The sequence below is a fragment of the Equus przewalskii genome, chromosome 22 (genome assembly GCF_037783145.1).
Source record: "Equus przewalskii isolate Varuska chromosome 22, EquPr2, whole genome shotgun sequence".
NCBI classification, from domain to species: domain Eukaryota; kingdom Metazoa; phylum Chordata; class Mammalia; order Perissodactyla; family Equidae; genus Equus; species Equus przewalskii.
In genome coordinates this window covers 24435745-24461948 of record NC_091852.1, presented here as the reverse complement: position 1 = coordinate 24461948, position 26204 = coordinate 24435745, and the positions used below count along the sequence as shown (strand labels likewise).

Sequence of the window (26204 nt, the reverse complement as noted above, 5' to 3'; positions counted from 1 at the left end):
AGTTGTGTTTATAGTTAATCATAAATGCAGGTGATCATCAGAGAAAGGGCTTTAAAACTGCAAGGAAAGATCCTCATGCATTAGAGGTAAAGTATTGATTCTTACAATGAAGTTAATTGAAGTATATATATTTTTTAATATAATATGTTTTCTTGTTAGGTGAAGGCTGAATTTGTAAATTAAGCAGAAAGAATATTATTTTTTTAAATTATTAACTTTTACTTAATAATTTTCTTCTTTATTTAGTGAAATGATTCTAGAAAAATCTTACTGTTAAGTCCATTTATTGACCTCACCATTATCACCATCATGCCATTGCTAAGGAGATTGGACAAGATAGAGCCTGTAAGCTAAAATCAGTACTGCTGTGAAAAAGAAAGCACATTCCTTCGTATTGTCTCTAAGTCATTTCAAGGAGTGGAGGTCATATAGGCCAACAAGAATGTGTTAACAGGGTATGCATTCCTTACTGGTAGGGGACCCTCCTCCTCTCCAGGCAAAGTGGATCAGGTATTTGAAGATCTGTTAGGCAGCTGCATGCATAGTGGTTAAGTGTGGACTCAGATTGTCTGGGTTCAATTCCGGTTTTGTCACTCAGTGACTGTGTGACTTTGGGTGAATTACAGTTATGCGCTACATAGTGACATTTTGGTCAACGATGACTGCATATACAAAGGTGGTCCCATAAAATTAGTACCATATAGCCTAGGCGTGTAGTAGGCTATACCATCTAGGTTTGTGTAAGTACACTCTACGATGTTTACACAATGACGAAATCACCTAATAACGCATTTCTCAGAACATATGCCCGTCGTTAAGTGAACATGGCTGTACTGTCGCTTAAGGGTTAATACTGTCTCCCTATGAGGCAATGAGAAGACTGCACAAATCTGTGGCTTCCGAGATGACTTGTTCAGGCTCAGGCATCTGGGCCACGGAGAACCTGGGGCTTGGCATACATGTGAGGTCTTGTGATTCTACCAGTGGTGCTGTGGACCCTGGAACTCCCGCTACCCTCTTCCTCGTGTGGGCAATCTTGATAACCAGAGGTGAGGCTGTGCTGGTCACGTCATTGTACGTTCTTTATCAAATGCCCTTCTGGATTATCTGACTCTGTGCAGCAACTGGGCTTTTGTGTTTATAAGCCACAAATCTTGAGTCACCAGTCCAGGCCTAGCACTCTTATGGGCATATTGTACATTCTAGAGACAAAAAAAAAAAAACTAAAACAAGAAGTAGCTTGTGTCTGTAAAGACTTGTTCTGTAGACAAGATGAATGCACAGGGATGAATGTGCATAGGAATGAATGAATGCACAGGAAACAAACTGACGAGTTGATCCACAGGGACCCCTGGATAGGTAGCATGGGGTACTAGAAAGAAGTTGGGCTTCGCTGTCCAAGAGAGTTTCAAATCTTGGCTCTTATCGATTCCCAGTTGTGTAACATTGGACAGACTATTTAGCCTCTCTGAGCCTGTTCCCTCACATGTAAAATGGGGATATAGTTGTCTCCTACACAGGTTGTGTGAGGATGAAATGAGATCACGCGTGTGAAAGCCCCTGCCAGGACCAGCCACATGTAGTTGACATGCAGCACATGTCAGTTTCCTTTCCCTTTGGGCTTCAGCTGATGCAAATCCTTCTTGGAAGTACTCAGAGTATGTCATATACATGAATATGAACTGTTAGAGGCTGGAGGGAGACGTCACTGTGGGCATGCCTGGAGGAGTTAGGGTGAGGCCAGGCTTTGAGAGACAGATAGGATTTGGATGGGAAAAGACGAAGGGGAAGGCGCCTCTAGGACGAGGAATACCTGGCTCGGGGGTGTTCTCTCGGGGAGAGGAGAGCAGAGGGTCATGCTCAGAGGGGCTGCAGGTGAGTGGATGGGGTCAGTTGGAGACAGATCCAGGTCCTGTCCTTGTTTTGCCATTTACAAGCCATGTGACCTTGGGAAAACTGCTTTATATCTTTCTAAGCCTCAGGCTTTTTTAGAAAAATAATTGTATTTTTGAAACGACTATACAGTAAAATTGACCTTTTTTCAATGCACAGTTCTGTGAATTTTAACACATGTATAGATTTGTGAAACCACCACCATGATCAGGATATAGAACAGTTCCATCACCCCTAAATCTCCCTCATGTTATCCCTTTGTTGGCACATCTTGCCCCTCACCCCGAACTACTAGTCTGTCGTCCATCACTATAGTTCTGTCTATTTGAGACTCTCACATAAATGGAATCATACAGTCTGTAACCTGTTGAGACCGGCTTCTTTCACTCAGAACAATGCCTCTGGGATTCATCCTTGTAGTTGTGTGTATCAGTAGTTTGTTCCTTGTTATTAATCAGTAGATTCCATTATATGGATACACCGCAATTTATCTACTCACCCATGAAGAACATTTGGGTTGATTCCGGTTTTGGTCCGTTTCTCAGTTTTATTATTTCTAAAATGGGTTGATGATGATAATTGTACCCTCCTCATAGGATTATGAGAATTAAGTAGGATAGGAGAGATTTTATATATATGTATCTCCTATCCTACACATATATATCAATCACAATATTTTAGTGTGCTACTGAGCAAAGATAGAAGTACCAATCAATGAAACAAAATGAAGAGTTGGGAAATAGATCTAATGAGCATAACTATTTGGTATAAGAGATAAAGCAAGTTTTTCAAAGCAAGTAGATAGGGAAGAAGAACCTCTATCCATCCCACCCCCTACATAATCTCATTCACTTCCATGGTCCAATATTTTCAGTGGAGTAGCTAACCATAAGGACACTGGAGCTAGAATGTGTGGGTTCATTGACCAGCTCTGCCATTACTGGCTGGAAAGTTACTTAGGTCCTCTGTGTCTTAATTTACTCATCTACAAAGCAGAGGTGCTATTTGGGCCTACCTCATGGGGTTGTTGTGAGGATTACATGAGTTAATATATGCGAAGCACTTAGGTCAGGGCCTAGCATGTAATACATATTACATAAGTGTTTAGTTGTGCTTATTATGCATATATTATATGTTATTATTCCAGCTTTATTGGTGTATAATTGACAAATAAAAATTGTATACATTTAAGCTATACAACTTGATGTTTTGATATACATATACATTGTGAAATAATTGCCACAATCAAGCTAATGAACACATCCATCACTTAATATTGTTACTAGTTACCATTTTCTTTTCTTTTTTGTGGTGAGAACATTTAATATCTACCTTGTTAGAAAATTTCAAAAATACAGTATAGTATTGTTAACTATAGTCACATTGCTGCACATTAGATCTCCAGAACTTATTCATCTTGCATAACTGAACATCTGTACCCTTTGACCAACATCTCCTCATTTCCCCCATCCTCCAGCCCCTGACAACCACCATTCTGCTCTCTGCTTCTATGAGTTTGACTATTTTAGATTCCACATATAAGTGAGACATGCAGTATTTGTCTTTCTGTGTCTGGCTTATTTCACTTAGCATAATGTCCTCCACGTTCTTATATGTTGTCTCAAATGGCGAGATTTCCATCCTTTTTAAGGCTGAATAATATTCCATTGTATATATATTTGTTATGTATATGTTTTAGATAATGCGTGTGGATTATGCCAAACACACAAAAGAGCAATTAAGTTCTTGTGTGATTTCAGGTTAGGATGGGATGGGCAAAGAACCTGTTTCCGATAATTTTATTTCCTTCTTTTATGCTGTTTTATTTTTAGGGCATTGCTCCCAAAATAGAGTTTTCTACAAGGACAGCCATCAGAGAATGTGTGTTTCTGCATAGAAACAGATGTCTGGTAAGTATAACGAAGAAGCTAGTGATAGAAATGTCTGGAATTTTCTCTACAAATTTAAAGAATTTCAGCTTAAACTTGGCTTACCAAGTTTAGATGCAACTGGATGAATAGAAACCTGAAGACTTATTGCTAGGTTTGAATTTCTATATTCAAACTATTTGTTCAGCCTATCACGTTAGAGTGTGTTTGGCACATATTCATTATGATATAGTTGGTGGAATAGAGTGATACAAAAGCTGAAATCACCAGTTTGACATAAGTAGGCTTGTTAGCTTTTTCGTTGTTGTTCCTTGACTGTACTCTTGATCTTATGGGCAGTAGTGTTTCCTTCTTTCTTTTGCTGAGGCTGAAGCTCAGAGTTGTGTTTGTAGGCCATCTTGGGTAATCACGAAGGGTCTTGGGCACTCTTGTTCAGCTCCAATTTCCTCTTTACCCTGATTTCTTTCTGTGTTTCTTTTACCTTATTGTACGTAATTTCGTAACCACTTAAAATCCTTTCTAGAACAAAATAGAGAATGAATGTAATTTGTAAAGCTTCTTCAAATACTTGTCATCTCGATTCTCACCTGGTGTCCTGGAAAATACCTTGAAAATGTGGGCTGTGGGTTAAGGGGTACTGAATGCGAAGGGTCACTAATCTGTGCAAATCCACCAATCCTCTCGGCATCAGAACGCATATAATGGGAGACCAATGATTACTTTTAAGGAAGGCATTATCTGCTTTTAGTTTTTCCTATTTTACCCACTATTTCCTCCAATCTGTTTGATATATGTGCATGGTAATTTTTCAGCTTATCATTCTTTCTCTTCCACTCCACCATTTTAATCTTGTTTTAACCTCTTAATATGTCTTCCTCTAAGTGTTAATTTTTTTTAAAGTAATAGCTTTTACTGTTTTTTCTTATAACAAAGGTATTCCATTAATTTTAGAAAATTAGAAAATACAGACAAGCAAAAAGGACAAAATAAAAATGAAAATTTGGGGCCAGCCCAGTGGTGCAGTGGTTAAGTTCGCACGTTCCGCTTCTCAGCAGCCCAGGGTTTGCCGGTTCGGATCCTGGGTGTGGACATGACACCGCTTGGCAAGCCATGCTGTGGTAGGCGACCCATATATAAAGTAGAGGAAGATGGGCATGGGTGTTAGCTCAGGGCCAGTCTTCCTCAGCAAAAAGAGGAGGATTGGCAGCAGTTAGCTCAGGGCTAATCTTCCTCAAAAAATAAAATAAAAATTATCTGTCATTCTTACTATCTAGAGATGAGCATGACTAATGTTTTTGAGGATATTTTTCTGTACACACACATACTTTTCTAATTTTAAAATATTGGGATCATACTATACTGTGTATTATTTTGTACGTTCCTTTTTCACTTACTGTATCATGAACATGTTCTTGTGTCCTTAAATATTCTTAGGCCCAGGCAGTTTTTCATAGCTTGATGTATTCCATCATACAGAAGTATCATAATTTCTTTGGCCAATCATTTTCCTATTATTGGGTACTAAACTGATATATCAGTCAAAGTCCAGTCAGGAAAACAAACCACAGCTATTATTTTAACAGAAAGATTAATGTTTAAAAAAAAAGGCTAGGCTGGGGTTAGAAGACTGAAAGGAAAGGAGAACACTAATGTGATGGAGGTAGTAACTGCAGGAAGCAGCTTTCACGCCTGGGTCTGCGGGAGCAAAGGGGAGAGGTTGGGTCATCAACAGCATAGAATTTGAGGACTAGACCCCATGGAAACGGGACCCAGATCTCTGCGGAGGGGCTGCTTCCTCAGAATCCAGAGGTGAGAAGCTGGGACTTAGACATCTAAGGAGGGACACTGCTCATTGCTGGTGACTCTGGAGCTTGGAGGAAGGATCCTATGCGGCTAGACTCAAATCTCTGAGCATGGGGCTCTGGCCAGCTGGTGCTGGTTTGTCCGAGTGGGGCACAGTGAGGCTGGTTCTGGGATTATGGTGGGAAGAAACTATAAACTGGAACAATTTGCTGCTGCCAAGATGCAGAATGGTTGATAGGGTGATGCTGACAGGAATAGAATGCAAAACTGGAAGCCTCCGGTACCGCCTTCCTCCTCCAGTCTGCAGTCTCCCTCTAGTGCCTTCTAGTGGTGGAGCCTGCAGAACGGCTGGAAAAGCGGAAAGGGGGTTTGCGGAGTGCCAGCCCCGGTATCATGAAGCTCAGTGTAGAAAGGTGGGTTTGGAGCTGAGAGGAAATTGCTTACTCACCAATATAGTTGGTTTCTAAGTTTTTACTGTTATGAGAATTTTTGTAGCTATACACATAGCCATAATTAATTTCTTATATTAAATTTCTTGAAGTAAAATTACTGGACCCCAGTGTATGCCAAATTCTCTCTCTCACTCTGTCTCTATTTATATCTATCAATCTCCTGTCTATGACAAGGCTTGTCAGATACTTTCCAACTTTCTTCTAATACCAATAAATCTCACTGTGATTAGTTGAAATATATTATACTAGCAAGTTATAAATACTAGTGATGCTAATTTGAACTGAAGATAAATTAGAGAAATGCCCTCCCTTAAATTCATGTTTTATAAATCTCTGTTCACTCTTCTACCTTAGTTAAACAAAGTTCAATTAAATATGGTTATATTCTAATTGAATTTTCTTCTTTTTTTCTTCCTTTTTGTTTTTCAAAATATTGTTCCTGTTTTTTGGTTTTAGGAAGAAAAATATAAGTCACGAAGGTCTTTGTCTAATTCATGGAGACCACCGCTCCCCTTGGATGATATAAAGGTGAAGGCAAAGGAGGGCAATCTCGACAGACCGCCTCGAGGCATGCAATCCCGGGCGTCCTCTCCGTATGCCACCCGGCGTTTCTGCCAGGATCAGCCAGCTCAACTGAACTTTGGAAATGATTTCAAAATCTCTAGACAAAGCAAACCTCCATTTGTGGTTAGACATGTGAGCTAAAAATTATTTTTCAGAGTCCTTTGGAATGGTGAGGGTGTGACTGAGTGTGGAATATGGGAAGATTGGGCCATAAAAACAAATGGGTAATATTAAATAAAGAGGGAATTCAGCTTGAATAATAACGATGATTAAATTATGTTCATTTCCTAGACTCATAGTTAGGAAACTCCTATAAAGATATCTTTTACAGAGGACTTGCTCAGTATATGTCAGCCATCCCTATTTTTAATTTTCGAAAATTATTAATAGAGTATAATGTCTACGTATGATAACCTGCCATTATCCAGAAGAATCAGTGAACTGACAAGGGTAGGAGATGCGTAACAAAGGCTGGCATATACTCTGTACCCATCTAAAACTAAAGCTTCATCAGTTTTAAAGAAAACTGCTTGAGTTTTCTTAATGAGTTTGTTACTCAGTGGCTAATACTTTAAAGAGCAGAAAAAATGTGTCTACAGGAAGAAGCAATGATGTGCCATCCTCAAAGCCCTTAATTAAAGTTATCTTAGATTTAGCCCTTAGGAAGCAGTGGGCAAATTTAATCACACTGGTTCTCCTAGTCTTGTTAAATTTTTTTGACTACTATAAAAGGAATGGAAAATATAGAAAAGTTCAAGAAAAACATTACCCATGGGCTCACCAGCATGATAAAATCATTGTTTTATTTAATTTGATGAACTTTTTCCACCTTTTTTTCTAAAAAATTATAATTATACTGTATATACAGATTAGTTTCTTGATATTTACAGTGAATATTACCTTAAAAGCCTTTGCTATATTATTTCATGTTCTTCATGAACAACGTTCCATCTTCTAGTTCATGACTTATTCTCCAGAATGTTAACTGTTAATATTATTGCCAAGTTGATAATTTAACTCAAAGTCACTAGTGATGATGTTTGTGTATTAGACACAAGAAATGAAGCAAAGTGCTGTTAAGATGACCATATGTAGAGTTGGTTTGTGGGTAGAAAAGAGACATTTGGTTAGAAACTACAGAATAGCTGTTTTCTTCATGGTGACCTGGGTAAAAATGTGGCAAAAATCTAGCAGCCAATTAGTAAACATGGCTTCATAAAATATCGTTGAATTGAGTATATTGGACAGTCTGATTTATTCTATGTGATATAAATTTTTGTAAAATATAACTTTAGTCTATGCTATTATGGGCTAAATAACCTTAAAATCTTGGTGGATTTCTTAGGGAATTAAAACTTGCTTGATATATCTATAGATCTATCTATCTATCTAGATAGATAGATCTATATATATCTATGTATATTTATTTTGGTGAGGAAGATTGTCCCTGAGCTAACATCTGTGCCAGTCTTCCTCTATTTTGTATGTGGGATGCTGCCACAGCATGGCTTGATGAGCGTGTGTGTAGGTCCACACCTAGGATCCAAACCTGAGAACTCTGGGCTGCTGAAGCGGATTGTGCGAACTTAACCACTACGCCACTGGTCTGGCCCCAAAACTTGCTTATATTTTTGTTTAGCAAATTCTCATACAGCTTTTACTGTGTGCCAAGCTATTTTCTAAGTGTTTTATACATATTAACTCTTCTATTTAGCCAGATTTCCTGATGATATCTGTTTTCTTTAAGTAGAAGCATTAAAACTTAGAGAATCTGATGTTGTCAAGGACTGTAAATTCTAATGAATATGTTTCTTGAGGTAGAATGAAAAGTAACATTATAACATGTCTTCTTGAAATTAAAAAACTGCAGAAATAAACAAGATTAAAAAAATCCAGCAACTCTATGTCATAGATATTCTGGAAGAGTCCCTATTTCAAGTCTTTTGACCTGTTTGCAGATCATGTTGTCCAATTTAGGAAAATATGGTCACCTTAATAATACAGTCACCACTATTCTTTTTTTCAAGGATATGGACACTCAGACTGGAAGGGAATGTGGAAGGCTGAAAAGTCACCTTGTGATAATCCCTTGTCTTCAGGGAGGACCCCACCTAGGCCAGCACGGCTCAGGCTGTTTAGAAACATGAAACTCTGTCCTCTTGTAAAGATTGTGAAATAAACTTCACTTGCTCTTTTCTGGGCTCAATCCTTACCAGTGGTTAGAATATAATTTGTGTTATGTTCTTTATGCTAAAATTTAGTCCATATCTTCATGTTCTAGCCTCGATGAAGATAGGGACAGACAGGTTCCCCTATTGGGGACAGCACTGTGGAGACTGATTTAATTTGTTCTCAGCTTTTGCTTATCTCACCTGCGTCACCTGTAGTTGAGGGAGAGAAGGGCATTTCAGGTAAGGAGGAGATGGTAATACAAGCCACAGTGGATTCAAGTCTTCTTTCTTTACTTTCAGGTGGACAGTGCAAAGCCCTTTGGTGAGGATGTTTCAGAGCATCATTCCCGGAAGTCTAGAAGAAAGTCTAAGTTTTCAAACTTTCCGTTTCCAATGAGAAGAGGTACTCGAGTTTTTTGTTACTTCTGTGCATTTCCCTTTGGGGACAACTGTATTCTATTTCTAAACCTTCTTTCATTCTGAGGAATCACAGTTTACTTTGGAAACTTGGAGCCTAATTTCAGGTGCCCTCCAGCTGTGGAGTTTCCAGGGCAAGAGTTCCCATGAGCAGAGTCAGCTGAGAAGTTCCTGAGTCCCCTAGCTACTGAAGGAGACTGCTCTGAGTAGTGTGATCACCCACCATGTCCTGATGGTAGTTGTGCCCTGGCTGGGTTGGAAAACTAGGGAGCAACTTGTCCTGGTGTGAACTCCTTGCAAAGGCACCATTGATAGCTAATAAATAAGACTTGCCCTTTCTCTGATGGGAAAGAGCAGGGGAATGGTGGAGATGAGGAGACAGAACATTTGCTTCCAAGGTTCCATGTTAGTGAGGAGGGGAGCCACTCTCTCTGAAGCAGTTAGGTTAAGGCAGGGGATCTCAAATGTTTAGGTGTCAGGATCTTTTTGCATCCTTAAATACTATGGAGGACCCAAAAGAGCTCTTTTTATGTGGATGGTATCTATTAATGTTTAGTGTATTAGAAATTAAAACTGAGAAATCTGTAAAATACAAGAATACACAAGCACACATTCCATTATCCATCAGAGTGGTGATGTGATGACATGTTATGTAACTCTTTGAAAACCCCATTGTAAAGTGTGAGAGAATGAGAGTGAAAAGGCAACTCATGCCTTAGTATTATTAGGAGAATAGTTTTGACCTTCCATATCTCCTGAAAGGTCTTGGAGACCCCTGGGGAGGTCCCCGGACCACACATTGAGAGTCACTGGGTTAAGGCATCCCTTGGAGGCCTTTACCTTATGATTGAAATATGTGAACCATGTCAATGCTGAAGGTCATGGCAGTGAAGTTCAACCATTCTTGAACTTAATAAAAATTCTTAGGCTAGAAAGGGATGGTGGTGGCTCATTCTCTTGAATGGGGCTGGTGGGACTGGACCTTACCATCCTTGACAACAGGGTTCCCTATCGTAGGCTTAAAGGTTTATACTTTTAAGGGGCTGCACAGTCTCTTATGGTAACTGAATCCAATGTTCTTGGATCATGGTGACTGTTCGACAGCAGCCAACCAAGGACAGAGTACAGAGTTTGAAGTAGAAAGTGCTTCATCACCTCTGACATTTAATTTAAGTCTTTTGGATTGGAAATCACCCGTGTAGCTTATAAAAGCAGCACTGTCTTCTCTATTACTGTGAAATCAAGCAACAGCAAATGTCCTTTCCTGGGGAGGACAAGTTGGGTTTAATGCTGGCTCAGTAGCGATGGGACTCATACATCACATTGGTCTCGGCCTTTGTCTTTTTTAATCCTGGCAGGTGGAGAATTAAGGTTCCAGAGAGGTTACAGAGTATGTCCAGGTCACACACCAAGTTTTGCACATACCTACATTTAGAGAAGACGTTCAGACCTCTGGGCTCAGATCCTTGGAATCCCTGTAGCTTCCAAGCCACACCTTTGCTTAGGTCACCTGATAGCTCATTCATCCAGGCCTAAGGTAGAATAAAGCAGTGCTTCTCAAATTTGAATGTGCATTTGAATCACCTGGGGATCTTGTTAAAGTACAGATTCAGATCCAGTAGGGCTGGGGTGGGGCTTAGGCTCCTTCTTTCCCAACAAGCTTCCAGGTGATACAGATGCTGCTGGTCCAAAGGCTGCACTTTTGAGAAGCAAGGGAACAAAGGCAAGTCTCCTGTGAAAAGGAGTGCTCAAAACCAGTGGCCAGGGGGCTCTGAGGCCACAGGGCAGGTTTGTGGCTATACCTGAAAAGGGCCTTAGCATGGCCCATTGCTTGCTCAGCTGGGAGAAGAGAGCTTCTGGGACAAGATGGATACACACATACGCACATGCCCAGAAGATATGACAATTACCAGGCTTTAAAATCCTTTTTCATATCTTCCTTCTTCCTGCCAGTGGCACAGGGGAATCAGCAGTCTGGGAAAAGCCCCTTGTCACCGCTTAAGCGCGGTCACACCGGGAGAAGCCATGGTGGCCTTAGCATAGCCTTGCAAATACTCATTTCAAAAGCATTTTTTTTCTCAACCTGGAAAAATCCAATTTGATCTTGGTTTTGTTTATGTGTCTTTATCACTTCATTTCCTAGTCATTCTTACCATTCTCTGGCATTAATTCTACTTGCTTATTACGGTTACTTACGGTAATTGTAATGATTTACATTTTTTGCTGCCTTATGTTTCTCTAAGCTCTTATGTATGCATTGTGTCAATATAACATTTGTGCCTACCTTGGACAAGTATACTCAAGAGTTCCTACATAAATAGGATTCCATGAAATCTAAATATAAAGGAAATGGCAGAAGAGGCAGAGTAGATGAATTTTATAGTAGAGCCACATGGCTTTCTTTTAGGCTCTAGGCACCTGGGCATATATGAGTTTTCTAGGCTGCGTAAGGGTTACTGAACTTACTGCTTCACTTTAGACTCTTTTATCCTTCCCATATCCATATGTGCTGTCATTAATAATATAACCTCATTGTTGCCTCAAGAGGACAGAAAAACTCAGAATTGCTGTGACTCAAGGGAGACTTAAAAGTGATAGTGTAATTTACAAAGGAGCATTTAAGTTCTTTAATAGTTCATTCATCGTATGATATTTCTGTACTGCTGTGGAATAAGTGTAACAGCAGTTTTAGGGATAACTGGTAATACTGAGTCATTGAAACACCTGTTCCTCTTTCTTCTAGCTTCTTCTTTTGACAGCCTTGCAGCTAACATAAAGGTAATTTTAGAAGTAGCATTTGTAAAATGATTTATTTCTAGCTGTCTAATGTCAGTTATTGTGCTTTCTCCAGTGAGTGGTGGACAGTATCTTTCTAGCTAGTGCTGCTTATGGAATTGCTATAGTTTAACTAGAGCGTAAGAGGTGCCTAGGTCTGCTGTATGCTTTGCTTTGCTTTAGTTGGTTTGTTCCCCTCATATAAGCTCTTTTCATTTGTAGGACGAATCACCAATGGGGATGTATGTAGGCCCAATCTCTACTGTATCAGTAGGGATTTTCGTTGCTTTTTCTCTAATGAATACCTTTATACTTAGAGGTGGTAAATCATTTGTTCTTGAAGTTTGATTGGCTTGTCAAAATGAAGGTACAAACTTCTGTGTTACAACTTGGGACTAGATGTATGCAAAGAAAATGGAGTATTATCCTGTGCTTGTTAAGCCATAGCATTTAAATATTTTGTTAAAAGTTCTCTCTCTCAAACCCAATAATCCTAATCCTCACAAATCAAAGTTAAGAGCCTAAGTTGTTTGGGCTTGTTAATACATGTCGAATGTGCAGAATTTTGGTTATCTTTCCTTGACCTTGTCTCTAGTCTTCTCTACTCCTGCCCCTTGCTCACTGCAGGAGATCCCTGGGGCAGGGAGACTGTCATTTTGTCCCCAGTTCTCTTCCTTGTCCTACCTGACCCCCACCAAACAGAAACAAAACGACAACTAAAGAATCATGTACATTGTCACTCAGGTTGTCAAAGAGCCAGATGAACGGATTGTTTTAAGGAATGAGTCACCATCACCCTTAGATTCGAGTAAGTTTGGAAAGCCCTCGCCCAGTTACAGTGACCAAGGGGATGCCGATTGCCGTCGGGAAACTTCATTTGCCGCCTCCCAGCACTGCAGGTCTCCCAGCCCTCTTCTGGATCAGCCCCTTCTCCGAGGAAGGTCAGTGGCAAGCACCATCTCTTTGCTCCAAGGGTGTGTTGTGGTCTGGCAGGAGTAAAGCTGGGTCACTTCATCAGTTTGCTTCTTTAGGACACCTTGATATGAAAAATTGGGGAAGATTACTTCTCCAAAGTAAGAGTTGAGCCTTTTCCCTTGCTTCTGGAAAGCCTATCTCAGGATGTTTGTTGGAAATGGGACACATAGCTAACTTGACGAAGATACTATTTATCCACTTTTATGTGTCATAAACTTAAAAACTCAAGCTTTTGATTTCTCAGGTATAAAATTGCTCACTATAGAAAGTTTAGAAATTACAGAAATCCAAAAAGGAGTGAAAAAAAGTCACCCGTTGTCCTCTTACCCAAAGACAAATGTTATTAACATGTGGGTATATTTCTAGACATGGTTTGTTTATATTATTGTCATAAATTAAAAAAACCCCATGATTGCACATGTCTGGTGGGTAAGTCAGAGATGGAGAGCAGTAAGCTCTATTTTCCAAACTGCACTCTCTAGTAAGGTGGCCAGGCATCCGGTTTGCCTGGGACTGTCCCGGTTTTAACCCTGACAGTGCTGCATTCTGGGAAACTCTTTAGTCCCAGGAAAACCAGGATAGTTGGTCACCTTAACTCCAGGGAGGTGGCACTGAAGATAGTATTTTTAAGATAGCTGTTTCTTTTTTAAAGGTGGTTTGTTTGTTTTGATTTTTTTTTGGTAAGGAAGATTGGCCCTGAGCTAACATCTATTGCCAGCCTTCCTTTTTTTTTTTACCCCCTCCCCAAAGCCCCAGTTTATAGTTGTATATCCTAGTTGTAAGGTCTTCTAGTTCTTCTACGTGGGATGCCACCTCAGCATGGTGATGCGCGATGGTGTGTAGGTCCACACCCAGGATCCGAACTAGTGAACGCTGGGCTGCTGAAGTAGAGCATGTGAACTTAACTATCTGGGCCGGCCCCTAAGACAGTTGTTTTGAATGAAAGCTATCCCTTCATATCCTTGGGGAAGAATCCATTCTTCATTGCCTTCAGCATGAGCACGGAGGCAGCCCCTGGAACACTAGGTGCCACCAGCACTTTGCCCCCACATTTCTTTTCACATCAGACACTGGGACCAGTCTCCCTGTGCCCGGATCACTGGGGCGCATGAAAAACACCTTTTTTTTTTAAAGATTTTTTTATTTTTTTCCTTTTTCTCCTCAAAGCACCCCGGTACATAGTTGTGTATTCTTCATTGTGGGTTCCTCTAGTTGTGGCATGTGGGACGCTGCCTCACCGTGGTCTGACGAGCAGTGCCATGTCCGCGCCCAGGATTCGAACCGACGAAACACTGGGCCGCCTGCAGCGGAGCGCGCAAACTTAACCACTCGGCCACGGGGCCAGCCCCTGAAAAACACCTTTTGAGTTTCTGCTAGCTTAGTATGGAAATCGGCCAGGGCCGAGGTTGCAGGGATGAGTTGGGAGACAAATTTGGGAGTGAGTCCGCCCAATGTTCTAATGGGGGAAGTGGAGAATCCTTTTAAAAGGGTGAGAAATGGTAGTCCCAAAAGAGGGAGGAACTCTCCCGAGCCTCTTCCCTACCTCCACCATCTGGAGATGGTGAAGGCTGTAATGAGGGCACAGTCTGCTCCTGTCTGTTGACTCATCATTCTCAAAGATCTTCAAATGTAGTATTGACTGTGTATGATAGTAATGGTAACAAATGTAGGAATCGTTTTGGCACTGGTTACTCAAGACCTATGAAAAAGCATTTACAGTGTCCAGCTGGTGGCTATTTTTAAATGCTAACTATTTATAGCTTTCAAAATATTTCTATTCCTTCCTCTTAAAAATTCTTAGAGGAGTATAGAAGTGACATGCCTGTCTTTTCTTAAACATGGCCGTGCTTTGGGTGATGCTTTCATTTGCTTTGAGTTGTTTTCCTGGGTTGGTAATGGATTTGTGTAGATCCACTCAGGCTCTTGGTCTTGTCTCCCTGGAAACCAGTGGGACATGCTTGTTATGAGAGAGCTGGATAGGTGGCCTGGATGTGGGTCCTAAACCAAGCAGAGAGGCACCCACACAGGGGCGCATTAGTGTGGTGGCTAGACTAACAACTGGATTGATTCCCTTAATGTTCCTGTCATTTCCAATGTTTATTGTACACTAACTAAAGAGAATGATTTTATCCAAATTCCTAAAATTCCTTAGGTGTTTCAATATCTGTGCTTTTCATGACCAAAATGCTAATTCTGCCTCAGAATTTAGGATTTGGTACCCACTCTCCTCCCTAAAATGAATGAATGAATGAATAGATGGATGAATTTAATCATTCAAGAAATATTCAATTCCTGCTAGGCCCTGGGATGAGCTATGGACCAAAGTATCTCAGTCCCAATTTCAGTCTAGGAGTAGAGACAGATATTAACCAAGTAATGACAGAATATCCACTGGGGGGAGTTCTGTGAATGAGGGGTGAGTGGACTCCAAGTGCACATAACAGGAAGCTGCATTCCTCGACAGGAGGGTGTTCAGGAAAGACTTTCCTGAGAGATGAAGAATTGAACTGAGCTCTGAAGGGTGGGTGGGAGTTAACACCAGTGGGGATGAGGATGGGGGTTGCAGCGTTCCAGGCAGAGGGAGCAGTGCTGCGAATGCCCATGAAAGGGAGAAAACGCTTCATGTTGAGGAACTGAAAGACACTGCAGGACCTGTGGTTAAGCTTGGGACTGGCTGGCCTAAAGTAATGAGATATAAAATAAAATTCTTAATTAGGATTAAATTTTGAATTAAAATTTTTGGGATAAAATTTTTAAATGTTAAAGCAGGATTTAGTCTTTGGAGAAATATCTGAAATACACAGTAAAGTACACAGAAGAAAAGAATCACTCACAGCCACACACCCAAACACAAACCATTCTTAACAGCTTAGCTGTTTTTATTCCTCAATGTTTTTCCTATGCATAGGCTCATTGACATTGAAACCACACTATGTATACTATTTTGCATGTTGCTGTTTTTTTCTTGCTATTAAATTATAAATATCAACCCATACTGTTATGTACTCTAAATATGCTTTTTAGTAGCTGCGTAATACTCCACCCTGTTTACTCTGTTGTGCAGGTTCCATCCTAGTTCTCAGTCTACATGGAAGAAGATCCATGAAAGGGTATGCAGTCTTCTGACATCCCACAGAGCTCAGCAGCACCTAGACAAGGTTAGGACTTCTGATAACATTAGATCTTTGCTGATAAAATAATATGGGAACTGGGACTTCCAGTCTAGTGAGGGAGACAGACATTAATCAAGTAACCACAGAAATAAAGGTAAAATTGTGATGCTTACCAAGGAGGGTACATGGTGTCCTTTGAGTGTATGAAAGTGGGTATTTGACTTGGTTGGGAGTCAGGGCAAGCTTCCCTGAGAAAGAGACAATGGAACCTGACAATGAGTGATGAGTAGCAGCTAATTGGGAGCACAGCATGATCAAGTAGAGGTCCTGCAGCAGGAGGGGATGTGGTCCTTCAAAAGACTGAGAGAAGACAGTCTAACTGGCCTGTAGCACATTCCCTTCCACTGCTCACAGGAGTCCCAAGCCAGGGACGAGTCCAGCAAAATGTGTGTGGTCTGCGTAAGGTCACAACATGGAAGGATGTTTTTCTAAAAGTTAATAAGGTGTTTTGGCTGTTTGACTTTTATGGGGGTGGGGAGTGTTTCTGATCCATAGACAGATAGACCCAGGACTTTGTCTGCTGCAGTGTACCGACAGCTAAGTGACCTGTCACCATTTCAGAAGAATTCGAATGAAAGCTTAACATGCCCCCAGGGATTGGATTTAACCATACCATGTAGTTGAATTGGTCATCTTGACTTATTTAAATGCTGACATATCCTAGATTTATAGGATGACACTTATAAATGAATATTGACTACTCTACCATGAGGGCAGTGAATTACTTTACTTGCTCTCAGAAAAACAATTGGCTTTGCTTTTTAATTCCTAATTTTTTCAAGTAGGGGACTCCCTTTAAAATGAAGAAAAAAAGAAAGAAAAAGAAAGAGGGAGGGGTATGTATGTACACACATATATAGTGAACCCAACATATATAGCATATATGGGATTCACAGACCTCTTAAATGCAAAATTACACATCTGGATAGCATTGATCTATATTACATTACGAGTAATGCAATTGCTGGATTTGTTTTTTATTGTAGGAAGATTCTTTCTCTAAAGTAAATTGTATCCTTGAAAGACCCAGCTACCATCTGAAGAAATACCCAGTGCATGAAAAGAGATATTTTTGAGCTGCTGTCTTATGTAAGTAAGCAGCTTAAGTGCTGCTTGATTTACTAAAGCAATTTCAATTTCCCACTGTCAATGTGAAGTAACTAGAAAATGGGGTGGACAGGAGACGTGGAGGAGGTCTAAGAACCACGTTCTTCCTTCACTCAGTGTAGTAACCATAGCACATATGTGCACCTGCCAGGAATCCTGCCTCCTCTTGTACTTCTCTCTCTCTCTCTCTCTCTCTCTCTCACTCTCTCTCTCTCTCACTCCTAATCTAATGGCCCCCCTTTCAGCTCCTTGAATACACGCTCTTTCCTGCCTTGGGGACTTGGCATGTGTTGCTCTCTGTCTGGAATACCTCCTGACTCTGCTTAGCCACTTCTGTTTATCCTTCCGGTCTCATCACTTTCCATGACCCTCCCTCCCTCTCTGAGGTATATTTTTTAGCACCTTGCACTTTTTTTTCATAAAGTATGACACAGTTGATGTTATATTTTTATATGGGTTGACTGTTTAAAATCTGCCCCCTCTACTTGAATGAAACCTTCACGAGGTCAGGGACTCTGTCTGTCCTGTCCCCTATTTTCTAGCCAGCATTTAGTGCACTACGATGGAATGCCATTTAGCTTACATGAACTCGGCCTCGCATCCTAGGTTTGTGCCCTGAATAAGATGCTAACTTCCCCCCAGCACCCTGCCGCTCTCCTTGCATCCGATGACCCTCCACTGTGGTTGGTGCTCAGGAAATACTGTTTGTGAGTGAATGTTGACTGAGGTAACGAGGCAAATCTAGAATTCAGATATGTGACAAGTATTTGGCAATATTGTGGGGTATCATCATTTCTCAGGTATTCTCTTCTTTTTCCTTCCTAGCTCAGGCCCAGAATAATAGTAGCTGTTCCTTGCTAAGTGCTTCTTGAGTGTCAGGGAACTGGTCCAAATACTTCACTTGCATTAAATAAGTTAATATTTAATTCTCACAACAATGCTATGAAGTTAATACTATCATTAGTTCCATTTTACAGACAGGGAAACTGAGGCACAGGGAGGCTAGGGGCCTTGCTCAAGGTGACGTGGCTAGTAAATGGCACAGCTCGGAATATGAATGTGAGTAGTCTGGCTTCAGCGACCATACTTTTAGCCATTACATTCTGTTGCTTCTTCAAACCTAGAATATGTGACAGAAGAACCCTGGAGAGAAAGACAGAGCAGAGCCCATTGGAACCCAAGCAGACTTTGTGGACATTGTCCTAGAACGTCTCCCACAAGGATCCTATGGTGTTGTATTGTGTAGTTCCCCATTCTAGCAACATCAAAATAATTATGAGTCTTTTTAAACAATAAAAGAGTGTGGGATTGACATGCTAGGTTTTCACTGTAGTTAGGCTCCTGAAAGTCTGGTTCGAAGGTCATTTATGCCTTAGGGCACAAATCACCTTGCTCCAGGGCTGGCCAGGACTGCCCGCCTTGTCTTCAGCACATAGGAATGTGGAGGGCAGCTCAGTAATTGCCCATTTGCTGGCTTCTACCATAGAATGTTCTCCTTGGTAGATTAAAGGATGGATTCTGGACCACTTAATCTCCAGTTGCCAAAACAGTCATCTAGGCATTTATTAGGTGGTTATACGAACGTAGCCCACATAATTACCACTTAGGGAGTATGGCCCATGTGATTACCAAATGCCAAACTGCACTGAATTTCAACAAGGGGAACATCAAGTTACATAAAGCCCTGAACCAGCTGACATGTGGACACTGATGTGAGGGGATAGAGAGGAAGGAAAAAAAATTAGTAAATTCTGTCTTAGAAAATAGATTTTCTACATAACATGAATTCCCAGCCAATGGTTTGGAATATACTCGCAGGCCTTGTCTGAAAGCTCTCCACACTCTCCTCCCCCTACCTCCACTTCTTGGGTTTTGGATTCCTGGTGAGGCTGGGGCCTGGAGGGCTGTGTTAGTGATGGTTTTTAAGGTTGTAGAAAACCCAAGGTGACTTTGGCTCGCCTTAAGCAAACAGAGCATTTATTAGAAAGATGCTGAGTATCTCACTGAATCCAGGGAAGATCAAACAAGCAAGGTCAGGTGACTCAAGCGAGTCAGCCAGAATCACCCTGTGGCCAGGAAGACAGGCCCGAGGGGAGCGTTCAGCAGAGGACCTGGTTGGTCTCCACTACCTATCCCCTTCCCTGCTTTTTTCGAGGACTTTCTCCTGCTGCAGCACCAATTCTCGTCCCTTCCCTTCTCCACTGCTGCTCTTTTACTGTCTATCAGCTTTCCTCTCCCGATTTCCTAGTGATCTGCTGATTTGGGGGAAATGAAAAAGTAGATTCTTATCACAAAAAGGTCAGGAATTTTTGGACCATAAACAATGAGTCCAATTGTCTGACCAAGGAATGGGTGGAAGAAATGGGCAGAAGGGGTTGGAATACGTCTATTTCTCCTTATTCAGGATGATTTGACATAAAATAGATTATCCTTTGTACACTTTAAGATGGTGAATTTTATGTTATGTGAATTTTACTGCAAAAAAACTCCCATAATCACCGCCCCTCCCCCCGCAGATTATCCCTAGTTCTCCTGGAAGGCGTGATTGCCTCTGTGTCATGGCCCTTCCCAAGTGCGTGAGCTGATTGCCCATGTCTGGTATGTGCTCACTGAGATTTCACGTTCACAGATGGGCGTACAAGGCCTTTCTCTGTGAAACCTCCTGGTCCCTCAGGCAGAGCCAGGCCCTCTGCCCTCTGTTCCTCCTCATGCCTCCACTTAGTACTCCTTTCCCTAAGTCTTGTATTATAGTTATTTTTCCTTATGAAAACCCTCCCAAGAAGAGGACAGAGGACTGGAAGGGAAGTTTCTGTGAAGGGAGGGGAGACTGACCAAATGGCGCCAACTCTGGCCCACTGAGTTCCCCATCCCTGTGGGCAGCTCCCTGTGATCCCAGCTTCCACTGCAGTGGCTGGGCTTCAGTGGGAGCTGGTCTACTTGTAATGTTCCCAACCAGAGGGTGGGCAAGGAACTCAGGCCTGGATTTCCTCAGACACAGACAAGAATTATAGCACACAACTTTTCTAAAATTAAAGAATAGCAAAAAGGAAGTAACCCAAGAAAAGAAAAAAATGAAGGACAAAAATTAATTGAAGTGCTGGTTTCTGATTCTGTCATAGCTCATTAGGCCTCCGTCTCTTACAACAGTGGCTGGTATGCCTTCCAACCTCCCCTGTCTCTGCTGGGCACGCAAGAGCCATTTGACTTCCTCCCACAGGGGCCCCTTCATTTCCATTACAACTGAAGCAAAAAGCAAACCAGCACACAGATTCTAATGTCCAACCTTGAGGGCTCTCCCTGTCTGATTTGGTCACCAGCTTCTGAGGGATTTGGCATTTGGTGGCCTGCAGAGATTGATGCAATGGATAATGACACACCTCCCTTCATCCCAGGAGCTCCTGATTCTTTCAGAATCCAACAGACCACACAGGCAGTGAGCATGTACCCAAATCACAAGGCAGATTCCTGGGTCAGCAGTCCTCAATGAGCATTCGAATCCCCTGGGGTGGGGGGTGAAAAATACTGATGCCCAGACCCCACTCCAGACCAATTTAGTTGGAATCTCTGCGGGTGGCATCAGTATTTTTATAAAAGTTCTTCAGGAGATTCTAATGCACATTTAGGACTGAGAATCTCTGCAGTAGGCTATGAGTGCCTTGAGGATGGGGGACTTGTAACACCCCCCAATTCTGTATTGACTCTCGCCATGCTCAAAAATAATTTTTGCATAGAATGGAATTGATTGGGGCACATTTAACAGTTCAGCTCAGTAACACCTAGCAGTTTCTACACATTTACTATGTGCCAAGGACTGTACTAACTCCTTACAATAACACTCAGAGGTGGATACTCTGCTTATTATCATCCTGGTATTACACAAAGAGGTCAGGTAACTTGCCCAAGGTCACATGGCTGCTTTGTCGTGCTCACCTAATGTTGCTTCATTGCACTGGGAATGCAGAAGGGGCTCAGAAACCCTGGGGTCCCAAGGTACAGCTACATGCCAAGATGAGAACAGAGTAAACTCTTCTCCTTGTGTCGACTGGTGCTCTTTTTCTCAGTACCACGTGTAGTATATGAAGTTTCACATTTCACAGGGTAAACTGAATGAAAGCTGGAGGAGCATCATGAAGAACTCCCTCATCGAGTCAACTGACACATCCTTAGAGAGAAGGACAACAATTTTTATGTGTAATGAGTCACCGGGTATCTAATCCCCTTTAAATAAAACCCTGTACCTCAGTCTTTTGTATTCAGGTAAGAGTCATTGATTAAAGCGTTTGCTGCTTGGGGCTCATATTTTCTTGTCAAGCTGGAAAATTTGTGTTCTGGTTTGTTTGTGTGTTTGTTTTGAACTTGAAATAGAAAATACCAATAGTTGAGTGGTAGATGCTTTTTCATTTGGAAGGCACTTAGAATTCTAATGAAAATATCAAGATGGCTTTTCAAGTGTTCCTCATTTTGGGCAGTGGATGTGTTCTTGAAAAGTTCTTTTTTCTCCTCCCTCCCCTCCCCCTCCCCCCTCAATCTCTCTCTCTTTCTTTCTAAATCAGTTTACATTTTACATGATCTAGAGGAAGCTGCTATTTAGAGGAATAACCCGGTAAATCCTTCACGAAAAGACTGTCAACGTGATTTTCTTTTTTTGGTAAATCTATTTTCTGTTATTTGTTTGTTTTTTAGTGTTAGACTTGATTTACATGAAGTCCATCGAAAACCTAGAAAGACAGAGTATAACATCTGGAGAATTCAGATCTTGCTCTAAAGGTTCAATTTCTATGATGCATTTGTAGGAGGAGGCTGATTTCTTTGGACTGTAGTTTAAACTCCTCCTTGTGTCACCTAGCCCTCCTTTTTTTCCTTTTTATTAAGAATTTATAAATTCTTAATAATTTATATGAGGAACAAAACCTTCCTCAAATATTTCTCTGAAAGAACTGCTTTAAGTAAATAGGCTCTTCGAATATGGCTGTTGAAAACTGGATTTAAAATTAGTTAGAAGGGTACTTGTATGAAATGTTTACACAGCTTGAGGGAACATGAAGAGGATGGGGATGCCAGGAAGGGGGACCGGGGGCACGTCAATCTTTGTGGGTGCGGACCAGGGAAGAGCAGCCTGAGAATGGAAACCTTCATCTTTCCTTCATACGGTAACCTGAGCGCTTTCCTCTACACACCCTAACACCCTTTTAGTTTTTACAAGATTCAGTGAGAGTCAGGTTTTCTTTTCTCATTATGACCACAGGAATTCGTTCATTAGGCAAATTAGGAAAATGAAATTAAAAATTAAAGGAGAAAAAAACTCTCCAAAAACAAAAACAGTAAAACAAAACTCATTTATCCTTTTCTCAGAATTTCAGCCAAATAAAGGTATCTATTACCAAAAGGTTTCCATTTTTGGAAAACAGACAACACGCTTAAATTACAACTGCTCATATGTTCTCGATATGTCTGAAACTATAGTTGTCAATTTGTTATTTTGACGTCTAAGTAGTCATCAAAAATAAAAAATACTGTGTTACGTTAAGACTGTGGTACAATTCTCAGAAAGGGGTCACTTACAACAAGGTATACAAGCAGCTGAAGGAAATCATTTCTACTGAGTTGGTATCCCATGTAAGTTATTGTTCAAATATACACTGTTACATTCACTGTTCGGTTCTTTTGAAATGGTTTGAGCACCTTAATTCAGTTTAGGGATAAGATCTGAAGTGCCCATTCTTATTTAAAGCCTTTTTTTCTTTCTGCTTTTTCTCCCCAAATCCCCGCAGTACATAGTTGTATATTTTAGTTGTGGGTCCTTCTAGTTGTGGTAAAGCCTTTTTTTTCCCCACAAATTAATCTACCTTTTTCTCACTTTCTGATCTGCTAACTCTGTTGCTTAAATTATTCCTATTTTACCTTTTAATTGCTCAAGGAATTATTTCAGTTTTGAGGAATCATATTGGATCCAGGATTGCAGTTGAGGTATTTTGCTTTGGGAGTATATAATAATGTGAATAATTTTGTGACATACTGGGGTTTGGATTACTTTGGGGAGATGTGTCATTAAACATAATAAAAATTCCCACCTGTCTGGCATCAGTTTGTTATTCCTTTCTTGGCTTTCATAGTTGCACATCTGTCAGATCTGGACCATATTTTGCAAGCATGTTTCACAGGGTCTGGGTTTGCAGAGGCTCCTGGGAAAATCTCCTTTGTGGAGCCTGGGCCCTCCAAGCAAAAGCCACCATACAATGAGACCATTTCTCTATGGTCACCTGACTGACCCAAAGTCAGCTGAAGCCTAAAGACCCTGAAGTTAAATAAAATTTAAAAAATGAGAGTGTTTGTGATATGTTTAACATAAAAGAAGGTGGTTTATTTTAAATGTGTAATTGGAGAGGATTGATGGGTTATGTGTGCAAGTTCAGCCTAGCCTCCGAATGACTGGCCTCTCTTTTTTTTTGTTGTTGTTGTGGAAGAGTGGCCCTGAGCTAACATCTGTGGCCAATCCTCCCCTTTTTGGTTGAGAATGATTGTCCCTGAGCCAACATCCATGCGAATCTTCCTCTATTTTCTATGTGGGATGCTACCACAGCATGGCTTGATGAGTGATGTGTAGGTCCGCCCCTAAGATCTGAACGTGTGAACCCTGGGCCGCCAAAGTGGAGTGTACCAACATAACCGCTATGCCAGTGGGCCAGCCCCCCGGCCAGTCTTAATAATAGCCATGACTCTATTCGGTGAGTTCTGTTAAAGGAGCCTTCTGGCCTCTCTGAGGGCAGCCAAGGGAAGGACATGCCCTCTGGTCCATGTGTGACCAGTGAATCTACTAGCACCGCCTGATGGGACTGCTGTCCTTCTCTAAGTAGGGGACCCATTCCAGCAGTCCCTGGGGATGTGCAGGTCTTGGAGGAAGCCCCTCCTCTCTTCCCATGTAACGGGAACCCTGTTGACAATGAGAAGAGCTGCAGTCCTCCAGCAACTTGAGTCTGCTCCCTACGGCTCCTCCACTCAGATCTAGGGACCGCAGTAGTGGCTTTCTTTGGAGGAAAGAGCCTGTGCTTAGTTTCATCTTCAGAACTAGAAAATTTGACAAAAACAGTCATGCCTCGGACAAGAGCTTTTCCCTGGTGCAAATGGGTCCTTTTTAGGATGGCTGGGTTGTCGGAACTTCTTCCGCAGAGTGAGGAGGTCCTAGTCTGAAATTTTCCCCTCAGGATAGTATATCTTTTAGCGTGATCCTCCAGCACCCTTGTAAGTATGTATTTTTCTTTCCTTTTTATCTTTATTTTAAAAGTACTATGTACCCCATAGTGTGATATCAACCCTCCTCATCTCCCCATAAGAATCACCTGCTGGGGCTCATTTGCTCTCGCTGGCTCTGTGGTGGCCATAGCTTTGCCTCCTCTCCAAGACCATGTGGGCCAATAGGAGAGAGAGAATGCAACATGACGTATGGCTGGGTTTGCTCTGTATGTGTGGGAGGGTCACATGGCGGAGAGGACTAATCTTCATCTCAACACCAGGAACTCTGAGATGGCAGCACCGAGGGCCATCATGGCCTGCCCCAGAAATGGCAAAGGGAATTTGGGGGCTGCTAGGCTGCTGAGTCACCAGGATTAGGACTGTAAAATGAAGAGGGAGAAGAGAGACCTCTGGCCAGGCAGAGAATTTGCTCTAAGGTAAGAGAGTTGAAATACCCAATGGTGGGTGTGGGGCCTTTGGTTTGTGATTGGCCGGGGATGCTTTTTTTTTTTTTTTTTTATTAATGTTATGATAGATTACAAGCTTGTGAGATTTCAGTTGTACATTTTTGTTAGTCATGTTGTGGGTACACCACTTCCCCCTCCGTACCCTCCCCCCACCCCCCCTTTTCCCTGGTAACCACGGCCGGGGATGCTTTTGAACCAGACAAGGTATGTTGCTGCACGTCCTGCTTAGCCCGAGTGGGTGTGGAAGTGTGATTTATTCCAGTTTCTTCCACAGAGGAGGACAGGACAGGACAATGTTGAGGGGCTTGGGAGACCTATGGTCTTTTAAAGACCTCACCATCTAACCTTGGGAGACCTGGAATCCCAGTAAAGAAATGGAGTGGAGATTTTTTCATTCTTCCTGCCCCCTCTCTTTCAATCATTTTCTTCATTCCTGTGTTTAGTGCCTCAGTTTCCCAGGCACTGTATCGAGTGCTTCTCAAGGGCATGAGCATGCAGGTGTTAGGGCTGAGGGCTCTGCAGTGAGGGCACCTAGATTTGAGTCCTGGTTCTGCCATTTCCTGGCTGAGTGAGTTGGGGCGATAACAACCTATTGGTGCCTCAGTGTCTTTCTGTATAAAATGAGGCAATAATAGTATCTACTTCATAATGTTGTCCTAAGTAGATGAGTTAACACATTTAAAGCACATTGAGTCAGTGGCTGGCATAAAATAAGCACTCAGTAAGTGTTAGCTGTTATTATTCTCATCTCATTTAATTATTTGAGGAAACCTTTTTTTTCGCTAAGGACACCAAGGCTCAGAGAAGTTAATGAGTGTCAGAGCCAATTTCCAAACACTGGTCTTCTTGTCTCAAACCTCATGTTATTTCTTCCACTTTCTGCCACTTGGTTGTCACCTGATTGTCCCTGAGGCTGGTGCATGCTGGATAATACAACCCAAGGGGTTTAAAAAAATGAACTCAGAGCATTTCAGTAGAGTGACAGGCCAACTAAGTTCTCTTGACAGAAGTTGGAACAAGGTTAACCACTTTTTGTTTAGGCCAACAAGAGATGCTTTCTGCTCGTACTTCCTGTCATTGGAATATCATGTTTGTGAATAGCATTTTTCAGAAGCTGCTCCCCCATCCCAAAGTAAATATGTCTGTTCCTTTTCTTCTAGGAACTGAAACTCATTCAAATTGGTATCTTGAACTGATCATACCTGTTTTAGTGGGATAATTTCCAGGAACAAACTGTATGTAATAGGTGTCATTGTTGGAAGCGCTGGGTTCATGGTGAGAACTTGTT

General features: G+C 41.5%; 1 protein-coding gene across 5 annotated transcripts in view; it reads left to right on the top strand.

Moving 5' to 3' along the window:
* SPATA6L (spermatogenesis associated 6 like) overlaps positions 1-23298 on the top strand; it is a 44677-nt gene extending 21379 nt beyond the window's left edge. For 4 of the 5 annotated variants that reach the window (XM_070589985.1, XM_070589986.1, XM_008538283.2 and 1 more), the window contains 8 exons: positions 3726-3803; positions 6494-6733; positions 9073-9175; positions 11933-11967; positions 12709-12905; positions 16004-16097; positions 17099-17201; positions 21317-23298. In XM_070589985.1, the coding sequence (XP_070446086.1) occupies positions 3726-3803; positions 6494-6733; positions 9073-9175; positions 11933-11967; positions 12709-12905; positions 16004-16097; positions 17099-17188 (837 nt within the window). In that variant the 3' untranslated portion in view covers positions 17189-17201; positions 21317-23298. The remainder of the gene's footprint in view (positions 1-3725; positions 3804-6493; positions 6734-9072; positions 9176-11932; positions 11968-12708; positions 12906-16003; positions 16098-17098; positions 17202-21316) is intronic. The other variant, XM_070589984.1, reaches the window with a different exon arrangement.
* Positions 23299-26204: the final 2906 nt, after the last annotated feature.